The sequence below is a fragment of the Mobula hypostoma genome, chromosome 5, assembly GCF_963921235.1.
Source record: "Mobula hypostoma chromosome 5, sMobHyp1.1, whole genome shotgun sequence".
NCBI lineage: Eukaryota > Metazoa > Chordata > Chondrichthyes > Myliobatiformes > Myliobatidae > Mobula > Mobula hypostoma.
The window spans coordinates 151,635,394-151,655,718 of record NC_086101.1 but is presented as its reverse complement, the minus strand read 5'-3'; the positions used below and the strand labels follow the sequence as shown (position 1 = coordinate 151,655,718).

General features: G+C 41.7%; 1 protein-coding gene across 1 annotated transcript in view; it reads right to left on the bottom strand.

Annotated features, from left to right (window-relative positions):
- Positions 1-20,325, bottom strand: part of LOC134347077 (uncharacterized protein KIAA2026-like) — a 79,136-nt gene that overhangs the window by 17,828 nt on the left and 40,983 nt on the right. Inside the window, exons 4-6 of the mRNA XM_063049184.1 lie at positions 16,807-16,889; positions 6,216-6,305; positions 5,425-5,540 (exon numbers count right to left, since the gene is read on the bottom strand). Coding sequence (XP_062905254.1) covers positions 5,425-5,540; positions 6,216-6,305; positions 16,807-16,889 — 289 coding nt within the window. The remainder of the gene's footprint in view (positions 1-5,424; positions 5,541-6,215; positions 6,306-16,806; positions 16,890-20,325) is intronic.

Here is a 20,325-nt window from a genome sequence, read left to right as displayed (position 1 = left end):
GATGAATGACCTGTTCAAAAGTGACAGGTTGCACCTGAACCAGAGGGGAATGAATATTCTCACAGGCAGGTTTGTTAGAGCTTTTGGGGAGGATTTAAACTAATTTGGCAGGGGAATGGGAACCAGAATGATGGGAATCAGGATAGGATGGATGGTAACAAAGTAAAGATAGTGTGCAGTCAGACTGTCAGGAAGGGCAGGCAGGTGATGGGACATAGTCACAGCCAACAGGATGAGTATCAGTATATGAGTGATACAAAATCAAAAAGGATAGTAAATACGGTACTCAAGGCGTCGTATCTCAATGTGCAGAGTATAAGAAATAATGTGGATGATCTTGTTGCACTACAAGGGGTGATTGATAAGCTCGTGGCCTAAGGTAGAATGAGTCAATCCTACATTTACACACTTAGTCCAGAAGTCGTGGAGCATACGGATCCCACCTTTGTAAAAGTCAGCATCCTGGACCTCCAGAAGTGGTCCACAGCAGGGGTGATTGATAAGTTCGTGGCCTAAGGTGGAAGGAGATGAGTTATTAACTTCAAACTTTCTGCATTTTCATTCAAAGAGTTGAACTGCACGTGCATGTAACGAGAGCTGTATAACCCACCTCCTTCTACTGCAGGCCACGAACTTATCAATCACCCCTGCTGTGGACCACCAGGAGGTCCAAGACGCTCTCATCACATGCACGTGCAGTTCAACTCTGAGTGATAATGCAGAAAGTTTGAAGTTAATAACTCATCTCCTTCTGCCTTAAGCCACGAACCTATCAATCACCCCTGCTGCAGACCACTTCTACAAAGAAGGGATCCATATGCTCCACGACCACTGGACTAAGTGTGTACATGTAGGAGGGGACTATGTTGAAAAGTAAACGTGCTAGGTTTTCTAAAATTGACTCCTTCTACCTGAGGCCATGAACTTATCAATCACCCCTCGTACTATAGATTGCCAGGTATGATGTTCTGGCCATCACTGAATCGTGGCTGAAGGATGGTTGTAGTTGGGAGTTAAATGTCCAAGGTTACACGTTGTATCAGAGGGATAGGAAGGTAGGCAGAGGGGGAGGCATGGCTCTACTGATAAAGAATGGCATCAAATCAGTAGAAAGATGTGACATAGGATTGGGATATGTTGAATCCTTGTGGGTCGAGTTAAGAAACTGCAAGGGTAAAAAGACCCTGATGGCAGTTATATACAGGCCTCCCAACAGTGGCAGGGAGGTGGACCACAGATTACCACAGGAAATAGAAAAGGCGTGTCAAAAGGGCAATGTTATGATCGTCATGGGAGATTTTAACATGCAGGTCGATAGGAAAAATCAGGTTGGTATTTGATGAATGCCTTTTTAAAGCAGTTTGTCATTGAACCTACTAGGGGATCAACTATACTGGATTGGGTGTAATATAGCAGAGGCGATTAGGGAGCTTAAGGTAAAAGAACCCTTAGGAACCAGTGATCACACTATGATTGAGTTCAACTTGAAATTTGATAAGGAGAAAGTAAAGTCTGACGTAGCAATATTTCAGTGGAGTAAGGGAAATTACAGTGTATGAGAGAAGAGTTGGCTAAAGTAAATTAGAAGGAGCTGCTGGCAGGGACATCAGTAGAGCAGCAATGGCATGCGTTTCTGGGGAAAATGAGGAAGGTGCAGGAGACGTGTATTCCAAAAATGAAGAAATACTCAAATGGCAAAATAGTATAACTATGGCTGACAAAGGAAGTCAAAGCTAATGTGAAAACAAAAGACAGGACATACAACAAAGCAAAAGTTAGTGGGAAGATAGAGAACTGGGAAGTTTTTAAAACTGTGGGTACAATTTCTATTACAAGGGAGAAGGTGCTCAAAAAGCTGAAGGATCTAAAAGTATATAAGTCACCCGGACCAGATGAATTGCATACTAGGGTTCTGAAAGAGGAAGTGTTAGAGATTGTGGCGGCATTAGAAAACAATCTTTCAAAAATCATTGGAGTCTGGGATGGTGCCAGAGGACTGGAAAATTGCAAATGTCACTCCACTTTTTAAGAAAGGAGGAAGGCAGCAGAAAGGAAATTATAGACCAGTTTGCCTGACCTCAGTGGTTGGTAAGATGTTAAGAGTCAAATGTTAAGCATGAGGTGATGGAGCACTTGGTGACACAGGACAAGATAGGACAAAGTCAGCATGGTTTCCTTAAGGGAACATCCTGCCTGACGAACCTGTAGGATAGATAAGGGGATGCAGTGGATGTTGTATATTTGGACTTACAGAAGGCCTTTGACAAGGTGCCACATATGAGGCTGCTTACCAAGTTAAGAGCCCGTGGTATTACAGGAAAGTTACTAAGATGGTTAGAGCACTGGCTGATTGGAAGACGGCAGCCAGTGATAATAATAGGATCCTTGTCTGGTTGGCTGTCAGTGACTAGTGGTGTTCTGCAGGGTTCAGTGTTGGAACCACTTCTTTTTATGCTGTATACAAATGATTTAGATGATGAAATAAATGACTTTGTTGCCAAGTTTGCAAATGATACAAAGATTGATGGAGGGGCAGGTAGTGTTGAGGAAACAGGGAGGATGCAGAAAGACTTAGACAGATTAGGAGAATGGGCAAGAAAGTGGCAAATGAAATATAATGTTGGAAAATGCATGGTCATGCACTTTGGTAGTAGAAATAAACGGGGAGAAAATCCATAAATCTGAGATGCAAAGGGTCTTGGGAGTCCTTGTGTAGACACCCTAAAGGTTAGTTTGCAGGTTGAGGTGGAGGTGGAGAAGGCAAATGCAATGTTAGCATTCATTTCAAGAATACAAGACCAGGGATGTGATGCTGAGGCTTTAAGGCACTGGTGAGGCCTCACCTTGAGTATTATGTACAGTTTTGGGCTCCTCATCTTGGAAGAGATGTGCTGGCATTAGAGAGGGTTCCAGAGGAGGTTCACAAGGATGGTTTTCCAGGAATGAAAGGGTTATCATACGAGGAACATTTGACAGCTCTGGGTTTGTACTTGCTGGACTTCAGAAGGATGAGGGGGTATCTCATTGAAAACTTTTGTATGTTGAAAGGCCAAGTAGACAGAGTGGATGTGGAAAGGATGTTTCCCATGGTGGGAGAGTCTAGGACAAGAGGGCACAGCCTCGCAATAGAGGGGCATCCATTCAAAACAGATGCAGAGAAATTTCTTTAGTCAGAGGGTGGTGAATTTGTGGATTTTGTTACCACATGCAGCTGTGGAGGCCAGGTCATTGGGTGTATTTAAGGCAGAGATTGATAGGTTCTTGATTGGACATAGCATCAAAGAAGGCCAGGAAATGGCATTGAGAAGGAGAAAAAGGAAGGGGAGCCATGATTTAATGGCGGAGCAGACTCGATGGGCCAAATGGGCTAATTCTGCTCCTGTGTCTTATGGTCTAGTTGCACAAACACACATATCAGTACTCACTCCATCATACAAAGACGATTTCAAAGCTGGCTTAAAAAAAAATAATGCTAATAAGCCAATCATCATCTGGTGAGTAAACATGAATTGTATTCCTAGATGCCTTTTGATGACTAAATAAAAATAGCCAGGGTGCATAACAATAAAATAATTTCAAAAGCTATTTAAGTGAAAGTAATTTTCCTGGAATCTGCAGCAATACATCACAAAGCTGTTTCTGGTGTACTGACTGGCTCTATAATTTTCAGAAAGTCATTAAATAATTGAAAAGAACCTTAAACACAAGTGAGAAAGAAAACAGGCTTAGACCAAAGCATTCCATGAGAGGAAATATGGACATTTTGATGTTGCTCACATCAAAGTTGCTGGTGAATGCAGCAGGCCAGGCAGCATCTCTAGGAAGAGGTACAGTCGACGTTTCCGGCCAAGACCCTTCGTCAGGACTAACTGAAGGAACAACTAGTAAGAGATTTGAAAGTGGGAGGGGGAGGGGGAGATCCAAAATGATAGGAGAAGACAGGAGGGGGAGGGTTGGAGCCAAGAGCGGGACAGGTGATTGGCAAAAGGGATATGAGAGGATCATGGGACAGGAGGCCCATGGAGAAGGAAAAGGGGGAGGGGGGGGAAACCCAGCGGATAGACAAGGGGTATAGTCAGAGGGACAGAGGGAGAAAAAGGAGAGAGAGAGAGAAAGAATGTGTGTATATAAATAAATAATGGATGGGGTACGAGGGGGAGGTGGGGCATTAGCGGAAGTTAGAGAAGTCAATGTTCATGCCATCAGGTTGGAGGCTACCCAGACGGAATATAAGGTGTTGTTCCTCCAACCTGAGTGTGGCTTCATCTTTACAGTAGAGAAGGCCGTGGATAGACATATCAGAATGGGAATGGGATATGGAATTAAAATGTGTGGCCACTGGGAGATCCTGCTTTCTCTGGCAGACAGAGCGTAGGTGTTCAGCAAAACGATCTCCCAGTCTGCGCCGGGTCTCACCAATATATAGAAGGCCACATTGGGAGCACTGGACGCAGTATATCACCCCAGCCAACTCACAGGTGAAGTGTCGCCTCACCTGGAAGGACTGTCTGTGGCCCTGAATGGTGGTAAGGGAGGAAGTGTAAGGGCACGTGTAGCACTTGTTCCGCTTACAAGGAAAAGTGCCAGGAGGGAGATCAGTGGGGAGGGATGGGGGGGACGAATGGACAAAGGAGTCACGTAGGGAGCAATCCCTGCAGAAAGTGGGGGGGGGGGAGACGTGCTTAGTGGTGGGATCCCGTTGGAGGTGGCGGAAGTTACGGAGAATAATATGTTGGAAAGATGAAGCCACACTTAGGTTGGAGGAACAACACCTTGTATTCTGTCTGGGTAGCCTCCAACCTGATGACATGAACACTGACCTCTCTAACTTCTGCTAATGCCCCACCTCCCCCTCGTACCCCATCCATTATTTATTTATATACACACACACATTCTTTCTCCCTCTCTCCTTTTTCTCCCTCTGTCCCTCTGACTATACTTTTTGCCCATCCTCTGGGTTTCCCCCCCCTCCCCCTTTTCCTTCTCCCTGGGCCTCCTGTCCCATGATCTTCTCATATCCCTTTTGCCAATCACCTGTCCAGCTCTTGGCTCCATCCCTTCCCCCTTCTGTCTTCTCCTATCATTTTGGATCTCCCCCTCCCACTTCCAAATCTCTTACTAGCTCTTCCTTCAGTTAGTCCTGACAAAGGGTCTTGGCCCGAAACGTCGACTGTACCTCTTCCTAGAGATGCTGCCTGGCCTGCTGCATTCACCAGCAACTTTGATGTGTGTTGCTTGAATTTCCAGCATCTGCAGTATTCCTCGTGTTTGTGATTTTGATGTTGCTACTTATTTGTTTCTAGAAAGTCACTTGGACCCACTACCTCAGAGCACCAAAACCACTCCTCACCATGACTATTTTCTTTCAATGAAGCGAAGAAATTAGCATACATAAGGAAAATGCACATAAAATGCAAAAATTACCGATTTCTCTGATAAGCCTTGATTAGCTTTGGTTCCCATGGTAACAGTTCATTCAACAGTCGTCCTAGGGTACTATGCAAATCTTTTAAAGCTTGTCGCCTGTAAAACCATTTTTCCTGTAAATAACAAAAGTTATATATTTTAGCCATAATGAAAGAATTATGTGATTTTGTAAGCCCAATGTTTTAGTTATCAAATTGTAACTGATTGGGTATTAACAGCACACATTATCAATAAATATAGTTCCTCTACAATTACTCTTGAGCTGCTGAATCAACTAATTTCTGGAGCACGATGATGACCCCAATTGTTAATTATATAACCATCAATTCCACTTCTAGAAATTAGAAGTCTTGTCTAGGGAAGTATCAAAACAACAGCAACCTACCTAAAAACAAAGAGGAGTTAAAACTAAAAAAAACTTAAATTTGAGCTACTTTTACAACATTTTGACCATTCTAAAACATGCACATAACATGCGTTTCAAATCCAAAATGCACAATACAATGTGCATCAACAGAAAGCACTGTTACAAAATTATACAGTCCTATTCTTTTACAGAAAATTTGTTTTTCATTCGTGACTTCTAAACTTAACAAATACACGCATTTATGTCGTGCGAAGCTGCAAAACAGCTTATAAATTGATTCTGGAGGAAATCTTTAAAAATAAACCACACCATCCAGTCCAGTCAACAAATCCAAAATAAATCATGAGCAGGGTCAATGTTTTGTTAGAGAACTTTTGATTTTCGTATCTGGATTCACAGAATAAGAAAACCAGTGACTTACCGATTTCTTCTTATTATTTTCCAGTTCTTTGAGCTCTCCTTCCATTTTGGCAATAAGTTCCCTGAGTTCATCAAGACTAGTGCAAACAAGCTACAAAGAGAAATTTAAAAGGAAACGTAATAAAATCAAAATGCATAAAAAGCAAACTTAAAAGCTTTTGCTCTTAACAGTGAAGTACAATTTACCTTCTAACCAATCAAACTAATAATATTTTAACATTTCTGTGAATGAAATAACGAATACAGACTTCCCATCTGAACATAGTAAGACTAAAGGAAAAAACATCAGAGAGTCAAACATTACACAAACATCACCTACACATTCAGGGCAATTTACCACAGCCACTCTCATACATGGGATGTGGGTAGAAATGGGAGCACTAAGAGAAACCTGTGCAGTCACGGGCAGAATGTACCAATTCCACGCAGTCAGCATCAAAGATGAGGATTTAACATAGGCCACTACAGCCGAGAGTAGATCCACTGGCTGGGCAATTTCTTAAGAGCAAATTGATAATTACTTTATTTTATACATTTATTTTATGTATGAAAACATGTAGGGCATTAAATACACGCCGATATTGATTAATAAGAGAAAAATTAGTACTACTGCATAACAACGTAAAGGTTTCCCCCGCCATCCGAAGGTAGAGCGTTCCTATGAAACGGTTCGTAAGCCGAAATGTCGTAAAGTGAAGAAGCAATTACCATTTATTAATATGGGAAAAGTTTGTGAGCATTTCCAGACCCAAAAAATAACCTACCAAATCATGCCAAATAACACATAAAACCTAAAATAACAGTAACATATAGTAAAAGCAGGAATGATATGATAAATACACAGCCTATATAAAGTAGAAATACTTTTTGCAATCATTGAAGTACTGTCTAGCGCAGCGAAAATCTCACGTGCGCGCTCTCTCGGCAGAAGCACTCTCTCCAGTAACCTTTAAGCTAGGAGGCTGCCAAATCGTACCAAATAACAAATCATACTAAATAACACAAAAGTACACAGCCCATATAAAGTAGAAATACTTTTTGCAATCGTTGAAGCACAGTCTAGCACAGCAAAAATCTCACACATGCGCTGTCGGTGGAAGCACTGTCGGCACAGACGCTCTCGACAGAAGCACTCTCTCCAGTAACCTTTAAGCTATGAGGCTAACAAATCATACCAAATAACAAATCATACTAAATAACACAAAAATACACAACCTATATAAAGTAGAAATAATGTATGTACAGTGTAGTTTCACTTACGGGAATTGGGATGGTGTTTTAGGTTGAGTCGTCGGAAATTGGGGTGGTGGGAGGTAGAGGAGACGAGACTGGGGTGTCATCTCATTGTAGTCTATTTCCAATAGGGCAGCCAGGTCATCTTCTTCTATGTCTGCCTGCCTCGATGTCGAAGGTCAAGGTTCGTCGTCTGCTGTGGCTGATGTGCAAGGCTTGAAAAACGACAGTATACTTGACTGCTGAGCCTCGCGCATTTTTAGATCATACAGTTCTTTGTAAGCACTCAAAACATCCTGCAAACCTGCTCTAAACCTACGTGCCCTTTCAAAATTAAAGTCAGACTTTTCTGCAATCATTGCAGCGTTGTCAATCACAGCGAAAATCTCACGCAACTGCTTCATGTTCAGTCCCTGGACGACTTCATTTTCGCTACTGTGTTCGGTTTCGATTGTTATCCTTTCTTCTTGCAATTGCATCAGCTCTTCATCTGTCAATTCTTGGTCATGGGATGCCAAAACCTCTTCAACATCATCTTCGTTAACTTCCACAAACCCAGCCTCCCCACTATTGTCGTATTTATTGTTAATGATTCGAAGCCTTTAAAATCGTTCACTGCTTCGGGACATAGTTTCCTCCAAACGCCGTTTCTCATCGAGACTGTTAGCCTAGCGAGAGCATCTCCAATGTAGGCGATTGCCAGTTTTATATTGTAGTCTTTCCAGACCTCTCGCAAAGATGCTTCACAGTTGCCCTCTCTGTCAATAGCACTTACAATAAAATGCATCACATTTTGCGTATAGTAAGCCTTAATTGTGACTATTAGGCCTTGATCACACGGCTGTCGCAACGATGTGGTATTTGGCGGTAAGAACGCAACACGAATGTTACAGCCATACTCGGTAATGTCAGGCGGATGAGCAGCACAATTATCGACAATCACAAGGCACCTATTTATCGAGGTTATTTTCTCTACAGTATTTTTCAACAGAAAGACTAACGTATCTGCTCATGTACTCAGAAAAAAGCACTTGGGTGTTCCAACTGCTTGGATGTGAACGGAACACAACGGGAAGTGTTTTCTTATCAATGCCTTTAAGTGCCCTCGGATTTTCTGAATGGTACACTAGTAGAGGCTTAGTGGCGTTAATAATAGGCATTAGGGTAAACCTGTCCTTCGATGCCTTGTGTCCCTTAGCCTGCTTTTCTTCTTTCGAAATAAATGTCTTACTCGGCAATTTTTTCCAATAAACTGCAGTTTTGTCACAGTTAAACACTTGCTTATACGAATAACCATCTTCTGTAATTATTTTCTTCAGTTCTGCTGGGAAACCTTTCGGCAGCTTCAGTGTCAGCCGAAGCACTCTCTCCAGTAAACGTTGAACTATGAAGCTGCCCTCGCCTCAGAAACCGATCAAACCACCCGTGACTACCTTTAAATTCCACTTTCGCAATACTTTCATCACCATCGGCCAGTGCTTTCTGTTTCAGCTTATTAAAAAGACTGACTGATTTCTCCTTAAGTATAAGATAACTTAAAAGAACACCATGTTTTGTACACCCATCAATCCACTCAAGCAATAGACTTTCCATTTTATCCATTACTGGATGCCGACTAAGAGAGACCACTTTGCTACGAGCAGAACCAACAGTAACATCGGCAGCTTTCAAGATTTTTTCTCTCTGCGTATAAATAGTGCGAATGGTGGATGCAGGCAAGTTCAACGCGCGGACGATGTCCTTGCTTCGTTCACTTAATTATGTCTAGTTTTACGCTAAGTGTAACACCCTTATGAGCTCTTTTAGGCTTTTCCGATAACTTCGAACTCATCTTGTTGACGGATGCACAAAATAAATCGAGATAAAGCACGTGTTTAAGCAATGGTGGCTAGAATGCAGTTCCGGGGGAGGAGCTTAGCTGCTCGGGGCACGCGCTGCTTTTTTTTTTCGCACGCCGGCAATTTTTCGCGTGTTGCTTTTTTCGTAACAGTGAGGTTTCGTAAAGCAAACGTTCGAAAAGCGGGGGACACCTGTATTGGGAAAAGTTTTTCTTTTAAAACAGAAATTAGTTCCTTGGTGAGATATGTCAATTACAATTTCACTGAAAATGCAAAGACTCAAATTGAGTTTCTTTTCCGAGTTTGCTGTTCATGTGAAAACGATCAAGTTGCATTGAAATAGTCCTCGGTGATGTTGGACCCCAACTTCTGACTCAGCTTGTAATGCATATATAGATTCATAATGCAGTCAGGATTAGGTTTATATAATCTATTGACGTATAACACTAAGGTTGGATGTGGATTAGAAAAGCACCCAGCTTCCTCTCACAAGGAACTGCACCTCAATAGAACAGAATTATTCTGAATAGATGACCAAAATGCCAGGAAAGAGAAAATTCAGTGCAAATCTGACACAGTTATATCTGAACCCAAATGGGGGTGGGGCGGTGCAGTATTCTTGTGGGCAGTTTTGCTAGAGCAAAATTATGTTTGTAGGGTTTATGGGAACTGGGGTGATAGGATGATGGAGCAGTTGATATACAAAACAATGCATTGTGTAATGAAACTATGAGGATGGACAGGCAGATGATAGAGCAAAATTGCAGAAAATAGGAGAAGGTGAAGTGATCGAAAAAGGTGATGAATACAGGACTGAAGGTGCTATATTTGAATGTACGCAGTATACAGAATAAGCTAGATGATCTTATAGCACAGGTAAAGATTAGCAGGTATGACATTGTGGGAATCACAGAAAAGTGGTTGGAAGAAGATCAGAGTTGGAAACAACGTCCAAGGATACACCTTGTATCGAACAGACAGACAGGTAGGTGGACAGGTAGAGGGGGTGGGATGGCTCTGTCGGTAACAAATGAAATCAAATCCTTTGAAAGGGGATATTTAAAATCAGAAGGTGTAGAACCTTTGTGGGTAGAGTTAAGAAACTCCAACAGGTAAAATGACCCTAATGGGAGTTATGTACAGGCATCCGAACAGCAGCCAGGATGTAGGATATAAGTTTCAATGGGAAATAGAACAGGCACGTAATAAAAGCAATGATACGATTGTCATGGGAGATTTCAATATGCATATAGAATGGGTAAATAAGGTTGGTGCTGGATCCCAAGAGGAAATTTGTAGAATGGCGAAATGGCTTTTTATAGCAGTTTGTAGTTGAGCCCATTGGGGAAAAGCAATTCTGGGTGGGGCGTTGTGCAATGAACCAGATTTGATTAGAGTGCTTAAGGTAAAGGAACTCTTAGGACGCAGTATTATAATGTGATAGAATTCACCCTGCAGTTTGAGAGAAGCGAGAGTCAGATGCATCAGTGGAGTAAAGGAAATTATATAGGCATGAGAGAGTAGAGGAAGGTAGACAAGTCACCTGGACCAGATGGACTACACCTGAGAGTTCTGAAGGAGGCAGCTTCAGAGATTGTGGACGCATTAGCAATTAACTTCCAAAAATCACTAGGTTCCGGAATGGCTCCAGAGAACTGGAAAATTGCAAGTCACTCCACTCTTTAAGAAGGGAGGAAGGCAGAAGAAAGGAAATTATAGGTCAGCTAGCCTGACTTCAGTAGTTAGCATTCATTACGAGAGGACCAGAATACAAGAGCAAGGTTGTGATGCTAAGGTTTTGTATGTCATTGGTCAGATCGCACTTGGGAGTACTGTGAGCAGTTTCTGGGCCCCTTATCAAAGGAAACATGGCACGAGAGGGTCCACAGGAGATTCACGAGAATGATACCGAGTTAACATACAAAGAGCATTTGATGGTTCTGGTACTCGCTAGAGCTTAGTAGAATGGGGGGTGGGGGGGAGGGAGGGAAATCTCATTGAAACCCATCAAATATCAAAAAGCCTAGACAGAGTGGATATGGAGGGGATGAGTCCACTTTATATTCTATACTTTATTGTCACCAAACAATTGATACTAGAACGTACAATCATCACAGCGATATTTAAGTCTGCGCTTCCTGCTCCCTGGAGTATAAATCGATAGTAAATATCAAAAATTTAAATTATAAATCATAAATAGAAAATGGAAAGTAAGGTAGTGCAAAAAAACCGAGAGGCAGGTCCGGATATTTGGAGGGTATGGCCCAGATCCGGGTCAGGATCCATTCAGCAGTCTTATCACAGTTGGAAAGAAGCTGTTCCCAAATCTGGCCGTACCAGTCTTCAAGCTCCTGAGCCTTCTCCCGGAGGGAAGAGGGACGAAAAGTGTGTTGGCTGGGTGGGTCGTGTCCTTGATTATCCTGGCAGCACCGCTCCGACAGCGTGTGGTGTAAAGTGAGTCCAAGGACAGAAGATTGGTTTGTGTGATGTGCTGCGCCGGGTTCATGATCTTCTGCAGCTTCTTCCGGTCTTGGACAGGACAACTTCCATACCAGGTTGTGATGCACTCTAGAAGAATGCTTTCTACGGTGCAATTATAAAAATTAGTGAGGGTTTTAAGGGACAGGCCAAATTTCTTTAGCTTTCTCAGGAAGTAAAGGCGCTGGTGGGCCTTCTTGGCAGTGGAGTCTGCTTGGTTGGACCAAGTCAGGTCATCTGTGATATTGACCCTGAGGAACTTAAAGCTTCTGACCTGTTCCAGTTGTGCACCACCGATGTAAATTGGGTTGTGTCATCCGCTACTCCTTCTGAAGTCAACAACCAATTCCTTCGTCTTGCTGACGTTGAGGGATAGATTATTCTCTTCGCACCATGCCACCAGGTTCTTAATTTCCTCTCTGTACTGAAACTCATCATTACCCGAGATACAGCCTACAATTGTTGTGTCATCAGCAAAATATAGAGTTCGATGGAAACTTGGCTACACAATCATGGGTGTACAGTGAGTACAGCAGGGGGCTGAGTACACAGCCCTGTGGGGCACCGGTGCTCAGAGTGATTGTAGAGGAGAGCTTGTCCCCTGTTTTTACAGCCTGGGTCCTGTCTGTGAGGAAGGTGAAGTCTAGGGCTAGAGGGCACAGCCTCAGAAGACCAACATCCATTTAGAACAGAGGTGAGAAGGAATTTCTTTAGCCTAAGGGTGGTGAATCTGTGGAATTCATTACCGTGGATGGCTGTAGAGGCCAAGTCATTGAGTATAGTTAAAGCAGAGGTTGATAGGCTCTTGGTCAGTCAGGCTGTCAAAAGTTAAGGAGAGAAGGCAGGAGAATGAGGCTGAGAAGGATAATAAATCAACCATGATGGAACAATAGAGCAGATGGGCATAATTCTGTTCCTATATCTTATGGTCTAGTTGTGTTAAGAGAAGTTAAAACTGAAAATGTGGCCAAATCCAAACAATAATTGTGTCCACAACAAATCTCACATTGACTCAATTTAGTAAATATTTAGTAAAGCATATACATGAACCAAATTTATCACACTGTACAATATCAACCATTTGGGTCACCTATAATGCTTTCCTTTCTACTCCAAAGAGGGGGACATAATAATTGTTTAAACTATAATATATTCATTTGCAAGCAAGATAATTAAATATTTGGAGGAAAATGTTGCTCGATACTTATAGATTAAATGCTTTGAAGTTCTCATGAAGAATTAATTGAGACATCTGTCAAAATAACTGAAAATCATTTAGGATAACTTCATTCATGAACAAAATTGCTGCCGTGAAAATTCAGGGGAGTTCATGGAATTAATCTTACACAGTTTGCTTTTGATTTTCTTCTTGTACGCAAACAATGATATCTTAAAATAACCTATTTTTCCTCCAACTTCTCAATTTCTTTCTATCCCTCTCCCATTTAGCTAACTATTCAGTGCAATTCTCTCACGCATTTTTATCTACTGTATCCTGCTGCCTTCAAGCATTTGCTGCTTTCTTTGGTTTTATTTCTTTTCTCTTCTTATTGCCTGGGTTCCTGCCCTTATTTCCACCTTTCTATTTTTTTAATAGAATTTTCAACCTGTTAAACAAGGCAAAACAACATCAAAACCATGCTATACACTAGTATTCATCAGCTTCAGTTCCCTCTCAAAATTCCCACAGTTCAAAGCAGTCAGGCCAGAATTAATCACTTGTCACCCACTCTTCTGGGTACCTTATAAAGAGAAAAAAAATCTCTTCAGCTCAATATTGTGGGCAATGTTTTATCTTGAAGTTACCTCATCCGCACAACATCAATCCCGCCCAGTAGCTTCAGAATTTTGCACTTCAGTGAGATCATGCCTGATTTTTCCTAAAGAACTCAGCAAAGACTACTTTTCCTCAAAAATAACCTCATAGTGCAAAGAACCTGCACTGCAGGGAAGGATCCTCCCATTGGTTAACCAGAATTATATGTAGTACTACAGGTGTATCTTCAAAGCTCTGTACAGCTGCAGCAATTTTTCCTTTACCTTGTAGCCTATTTCCCTTCACAAGGATACACATTCCACTCCCTAACATCTCAGTGTTGAGATAATTCAGAATTTTTCTACTCTTATGGAAGTGGATAATTTCCTCAAATAATACTCCATCAGACACTCTTGCACGTTCACTTAACCTGCTTATGTCCCTTTGCAGACTCAAGTATCCTCACAACTTAATTTGACTATCTTTATATACCAATCAGCACCATTTCGCAGAATTGAAATATACATCGACATGATCCTCTAAACCTTTTCATTTGTCATTTTGAAATCTAAATACATCTGCAGGTTTCACTTTATCCACAATAGGATTATACTGTCAAAGAACTCTGATAAATTTGTTGGTTACATATTCTGCTGTATAGGTGGCCCCCGTTTTTCAAACATTCGCTTTACAAAACCTCACTGTTACGAAAGACCTACATTACTTCCCTGTTTTTGCCAACAGAAGGCGTTTTCACTGTTACGAAAAAAAGCAGCCCGCGAAAAAAAAAGGCAGCTCACGCCCCGAGCAGCCGCTCTCCCCCGGATTCGGAACGGCATTCTCGCCGGCATTGCTTAAACACGTGCCTGTGAGCAGCCGTTAGCAAGATGAGTTTTAAGGTATCGGAAAAGCCTATAAGAGCTCGTAAGGGTGTTACACTTGGTGCAAAACTAGACATAATTAAGCGTTTCGATCGTGGTGAACCAAGTAAGGACAAAGTGAGTTTGACTTGTGGAAGTTGACGAAGATGATGTTGAAGAGGTTTTGGCATCCCATGACCAAGAACTGATAAATGAAGAGCTGATGCAATTGGAAGAGGAAAGGATAACAATCGAATGCAGTAGTGAAAGTGAAGTCATCCAGGAACTGAACGTGAAGCAACTGCATGAGATTTTCGCTGCAATGATAAAGTATGACTTTAATTTTGAAAGGGTACGTCAGTTTAGGGCATATTTGCAAGATGGTTTGAGTGCTTACAAAGAACTGTATGATAGAAAAATGCACGAGGCTCAGCAGTCAAGCATACTGTCGTTTTTCAAGCCTTCCACAGCAGACGACGAACCTCGACCTTCGACATTGAGGCCGGCAGTCATAGAAGATGACGACCTGCCTGCCCTAATGGAAACAGACGCGATGAGATGACACCCCAGTGTCCCACCACCCCAACCCCCAGGCCGCAGTTACCGATTCGCGGAGAATGCAACCGTAGCCGGGAGGCACCCAGCACATCTTTAAGAAAAAGGCCGAAATAAACATGCTAATTAATTAGGTGCCGCCCAGCACGTAAATGTCGGCCCAGATCAGAGGCGACGCAATCGGCAATCGCCTCTGATCTGGACCGACAATTATGTGCCGGGCGGCACCTAATTAATTAGCTTGTTTATTTCGGCTTTTTTCTTAAGGTGTGCTGTCTGCGTCCCGGCTACTGCTGTACCCCTGCATGCTTCGCGGATCGGTATCGGGTCACTGCCCGGAGGGTGGGGGCCACTGCACCACCCCAACCTCCGACAACTCAGCTGAACACACCATCATCAGTGTGCTCGATGTCTTCCCAAGTCCCGTAAGTGATATTACACTGTACATACACTATTTCTACTTTATATCGGCTGTGTATTTTTACATGTTATTTGGTATGATTTGGCAGCTTTCTAGCTTAAAGGTTACTGGAGAGAGTATTTTTGCTAACAGTGCTTGTGTGAGATTTTCACTACACAGAACAGTGCAGGCAATGATTGTGGAAAAGTATTTCTACTTTATATAGGCTGTGTATTCATCATATCATTCCTGCTTTTACTATATGTTACTGTTATTTTAGGTTTTGTGTGATATTTGCATGATTTGGTAGGTTATTTTTGGGTCTGTGAACACTCACAAATTTTTCCCATAAAAATAAATGGTAATTGCTTCTTTGCTTTACGACATTCCGGCTTACGAACCGTTTCACAGGAACACTCTACCTTCGGATGGCGGGGGAAACCTGTATACAATCATAATGACTGCCTAATCACGATAAACCCATTACTTTTCTTATATCAGCTTTCTTATGAAAATTTTCGGCAATTTCCCAGTGATCAATATCATATCAATTCAAAGGCCTGTTGATTTCCTTCACTTTTGCTTGGGTTCTTGAATACAGTATTCAGAATTCAGACTTTTGGACAATTATAAGCAATGCATCCACTATCACTTGTCAGCTCTTTCTCAAATTGATTAGACCCATTTTCTCTGGAAATATTAGTTGTTTAAATACTTATTGATTACATGCTAACTGTGAAATGCATTTATTGTCTTGACTACAAAGACAAACACAAAAGTATTATTTAACATTTCTGTAATTCCTTTATCCCATTATTATTTTCCTAGTTTCTATCGAGGGATCAATGTTTACTTTGAAATAATTTTCTTTGCTGGATTCAAAGTGCCCCTTTTTTCACCTATAGAAATAAACCGAGTGTGAACTAAGGTTTGAGACAGGCACCTCACTGAGAAGGATGGATTCATTTTCACCATTCAGAATTTTAAACATCTGAGCCAGCAGAGAAGCAATTTCAATAGGTCTAACTGGGAAACAACTACTGTAAATGGGAGAGACACGATACATACAGCACTGAACAAGTCCAGATTGGTTCTTTGCATCCACAACAAAATCCCACATTTTAGTAAAGATAATGGAAACATTGGGTAAAGGAATGAAAAATTCATGTCATGTAGTCGCAAACAAAACATACTTGTATCATGACCTCACAATGAATTTCAAAAGGTTAAAATGCTTTTTCTCATCCTAAGATTAAGATCACAAGTTTATCAGGGACTTAATTCATGAACTTTACCATCTTAGCACAAAGTATTTTTCCTAGGAATATTTTTGCCAGTAATTAAATCTGTTACTTTCTCCATGGGTGCTGTCTGACCTTGTTTCTTTCTAGCATTTTCTGTTATTTCAGGTTTGTAGTATTGTAGTATTTTGCTCTCTCCAGCACACCATTTTAATTTTTCAGTACACCCACCTGGAACTGTGGCGTTGTAGGCAATGGTGGTGATATCAATTTCTTCTTCTTCTCATCAGTCTTTTCTGAGTCTGGTTTCTTTCCTGCAAACATTTATGAAATATGTTCAAATAGTTAGTTCCTAGTAGTGTTAAGCAGCAATTATATTAAAAGATATTTTTGAAGCTAACATAATCCTTGCATAACTAATGTAGAGTTAAAACCTCCAAACCTAAATTAATAATTTGAAGAGGCAGGAATCATACTCAAAAGGAAATAAAGATGGAAGAAAACAAAATCATAGCTTTTATCTAATTGTACAATTATCCTTTCTTTCAGGTAATCCACTGCCAACAGAAATGCAAATTAAAAATACAGTGCTTTGAAAAGGTATTTGGCCCCCACAACTATTTTCTTTTTAGGCTAATCCACAAAACATGGTGCATCACGTCAAATCAAAAGGAAAAATCCAAAACTTGTCAATTTACTAAAAATTAAAATTGTGAGGTAGAAGTAATTACCACACTAACTTTCCTCAGGTGCAATATACTATTGCCTTACCAACTCATCTTATTTTTTGATGTAGAAAATTGGAGGATCAACTGTTTTCAATTAATTCATAAGAACGAATACCCCTTCTCTCTTTAACATCCAACAATAGATTTAGATTATGAGGACACGCAGTCCTCTTTTATTGTCATTTAGTAATGCATGCATTAAGAAATGATACAATGTTCCTCCGGTGTGATATCACAGAAACACAAGACAGACCAAGACTGAAAAACTGACAAAAACCACATAATTATAACATATAGTTACAACACTGCAAGCAATACTGGGCATGGTAAAAAAAAGTTCAGTCTCGCAAAAGTCCCATCATCTCACGCAGACGGGAGAAGGAAGAAAATTCTCCCTGCCATGAGCTTCCAGCGCCGCAAACTTGCCAATGCAGCATCCCGGAAGCACCCGACCAAAGTCCGACTCTGAGTTGTCCGAAAACTTCGAGCCTCCGACCAACCCTCCGACACCAAGCACCATCTCTGCCGAGCGCTTCGACCCCAACCCCGGCCGCCAGCAGCAGGCAAAGCTGAGGATTTGGGGCCTTCCCTCCGGAGATTCTCGATCGCACAGTAGCAGCCGCAGCGAACTGGGCATTTCAGAAGTTTCTCCAGATGTTCCTCCGTGCTTCTCATGTCTGTCTCCATCAAATCAGAATTGTGCACGGCCCCTATTTAACAAATATGACCAGAGAGGCCGCGCGCGCTGCGTCGCGCCACCATCTTCTCCTCCCACCATCTGTTAAATTTTGAATAGACCAAACCAAAATGAAGACAAAAGAGCATTCAAAACAAGCTGGAGAAATGATAATAGAGAAGCACAAATCTGGGGAAGGGTATAAGACCAACTCAAAGGCAACGAACATACCTCAGAGATCATCCTGAAAAAGTGGAAAAACATGCAACCACGGCCACACTGCCTAGGTCAGTCTACCCCTCTAAACTTAGTCGTCGAAAGAAGAACGGCACTTGTAAAAGAGGCTACTGTGACAACAAGTCACTGAGTGAGCCACAAAAGTCAGTGCTGCAACTGGAGGTGATGTGCATGACTCCACAATCTCCACAGCAGGGATTCCTAACCTTTTTTATGCCATGGACCAATACCATTAAACAAGGGGTCTGTGGACCCCAGGTTGGGAACTCCTGTTCCAGGGCCTGCCACAAAAAGGGTATTAATGGAAGAATGGGAAGGTAGAAGCCTGGCAAAAAAAAAACATATCCTTGCCCATAAAGACTGCAAAACGTCACTTAGAAGATGCTTTAAAGATGTGGAAGAAGGTCTTGCGGTTAGATGAGGCTAAAGTGGAACTTTTTACGCTAAACAGTACATGTGGTGTAAATCTAATGCTGTGCAGCAGCCAGGTAATACCATCCCTCTTGCAAAGAATGGTGGAGCTAGCATCATGCAATGGGGATGTTTTTCAGCAGCAGGGGCTGGAAATATGGTCAGAATTGATGGGAAGATGAATGCTGCTAAACATAGAGAAAACCTGCAAGCCTTCGCCAGAAACCTTAAACTGGGGAGGAAGTTAGTCTTTCAAGAGCACAACAACCCAAAGCACACTGCCAGAGCAACCATGGAGTGGCTGCAAATGAAGAAAATTAATGTCTTTGAGGGGCCCGGTCAGAGTTCTGACCCTAACCTGATTGAACATCTCTGGACAGGATTGCTGTCCACCGTCACTCCCCAGTTAACCTGGCACAGCTTGAACAATTTTGCAAGGAAAAATGGGCAAATCTTGCTCCATCACGTTGTGCAAAGCTAATAGAGACTTATCCAAAAAAGATTTCTGGCTGCAATAGCTGTGAGAGGTGATTCAACTAAGTACTGAGCAAAGGCAGAATTAATATATCAGAACTACTGATATTTCATTTTTTGACGCAAACAACAGGAATTCTGCAGATGCTGGAAATTCAAGCAACACACATCAAAGTTGCTGGTGAACGCAGCAGGCCAGGCAGCATCTATAGGAAGAGGCGCAGTCGACGTTTCAGGCCGAGACCCTTCGTCAGGACGAAGGTCCTGACGAAGGGTCTCGGCCTGAAAAGTCCTGACGAAGGGTCTCGGCCTGAAACGTCGACTGCGCCTCTTCCTATAGATGCTGCCTGGCCTGCTGCGTTCACCAGCAACTTTGATGTGTGTTGCTTTCATTTTTTGATTTTTTTTGTTTTTCATGCTTTACAATTTTCCCTAATTTTTGGACTAAACTGTTGGGAACAAAGGGACATGTGATTCACAATTAAAAATTCACAGTTAAATTGATCAAAATCCCTGGTTGTAATACTCATTTATGTGAATAAAGGGTTGGAGCCCAATAATTTTACAAGGCTATTTTTTTTTGCATTGTCTGATGACCAGAATATTGCAATATACTGGAATTAGATTTGGTTTATAATTGTCGCATGTACCAAGTTACAGTGAAAAGCTTGTCTTGCATACCATCCGTACTGATCAAATAATTATACCGTGCATTGAGGAAAAACAAGGTAAAACAACAACGCACATTAAAGCATAACAGCTACAGAGAAAGTGCAGGTAAACAATAAGGAGCAAAACTGAGGTAGATTGCAAGGACAAAAGTTGATCTTATCATACTAGGGTATTGTTCAATAGTTTAATACACTGGAGTAGCAGTTCTCACTTGAATTCCCTTGTCCTTCAATTATTTCAAAGTACATTTATTATCAAATACTATATACAACCTTGAGATTCATCTCCATACAGACAGCACAAAACAAAGAAGCCAAATAGAAAGACTGTCAAACAACCAATGTGCAGGAAAAATAAAATTGTGCAAACAATAAAAGTAAGAAAATAATTTTCAGAACTGAAGCTATGAAAGTGAATCCACAGCCACAAAGCCAGTCATCACTGCGCCTGATCCAGGAGCCTGTTAGTCATAAACCACAACCTCAGTTCAGCAGAGACAGGTAAACCTCGCGGAACAGCAACCGGAACACGCCCACCTCTCCACTCTAGCAC